The sequence below is a fragment of the Vollenhovia emeryi genome, unplaced genomic scaffold, assembly GCF_000949405.1.
Source record: "Vollenhovia emeryi isolate VEMERY1.0 unplaced genomic scaffold, V.emery_V1.0 DF952246.1, whole genome shotgun sequence".
Taxonomy (NCBI): Eukaryota; Metazoa; Arthropoda; class Insecta; order Hymenoptera; family Formicidae; genus Vollenhovia; species Vollenhovia emeryi.
Window position 1 is genome coordinate 1 of NW_011954120.1, and position 1,012 is coordinate 1,012.

At 42.0% G+C, this 1,012-nt stretch overlaps 1 protein-coding gene across 1 annotated transcript; it reads right to left on the bottom strand.

Annotated features, from left to right (window-relative positions):
• Window positions 1-103: 103 nt before the first annotated feature.
• Window positions 104-751, bottom strand: LOC105561797 (uncharacterized protein K02A2.6-like). Its single transcript, XM_012012517.1, has one exon. The coding sequence runs from the start codon at window positions 749-751 to the stop codon at window positions 104-106; it is 648 nt and encodes a 215-aa protein (XP_011867907.1).
• Window positions 752-1,012: the final 261 nt, after the last annotated feature.

A 1,012-nucleotide genomic window follows, 5' to 3' on the forward strand; every position in this document is an offset into this window, starting at 1 on the left:
CAATGTTTAACTAGGGCAATAAATTAGCACTATATTAGCACTAAATTTTTCCATAAGTCCGACTTCGATTTTTAGTGGTGGGGGTTCTAGGTTAATGTACGTGCTAAAAGTCGCCAGGTCCCGACGCGATTCCCTCGGTCATCTTTGTGTACCTAAACAACCCTTTGTGCGTGACGATGGTTAAATAATCTCTCGAACTTTCTTCGACGGGTATTTGCATATACGCATGTTCTAAATCGATTTGCGAAAACTTCGTTCCTCCGCTAAGCGCAGCGAAAATTTCGTCTACTAACGGAATCGGATGACGATCGATTACTAAATATGGATTTATCGTCAGCTTGAAATTACCGCAAATTCTTACTGATCCGTCTTTTTTAATAACCGGCACGATCGGTGTCGACCATTCACTAATATCGATTTTTTCGAGGTGCTTTAATTTTACCAACCGATTTATCTCAGTTTCTACTTTTTCCATTAATGCAAATGGTAGTCTCCTAGCCTTTAACGATACCGGTACTGCACTATCCTTCAATACGATTTTGAGCATTCCTTTATTATAAATTCCTGGGCCCGGACCGAACAATCGCGGGAATTCACTTTTGAATTCTTTTACAACGTCAGCATTATCGATTTTATGGCACTTATCAATCTCGTTTGCTGAGTCATTTAAATGTTTTAACGGCCATAACCCCAAAATTTTTAACCATTGACGTCCTATTAATGTTGGTCCCGGTCTCGACATCACAACCATGCTCAATGTTGCTTTTACATCTTTATACTACTCCCTCGGATAAGCTGCAAGTAGGATTAGCTTTAGGTATAGAAGGGAGTATCGGATGAGCCACAAGTAGGATCATCCCTAGGTGTAGAATGGGCATGAGGAAATCGTACTTCCCCTCTTCTTCGCTGCCGTCATCTTCTTCGCCGTCGTCGAGGTGCTGCACGTGATCCTGCCGTTGGCTTCGTTTACATACTGCCGATAGATGTCCCCTCCTTTTGCATGATGAACAAG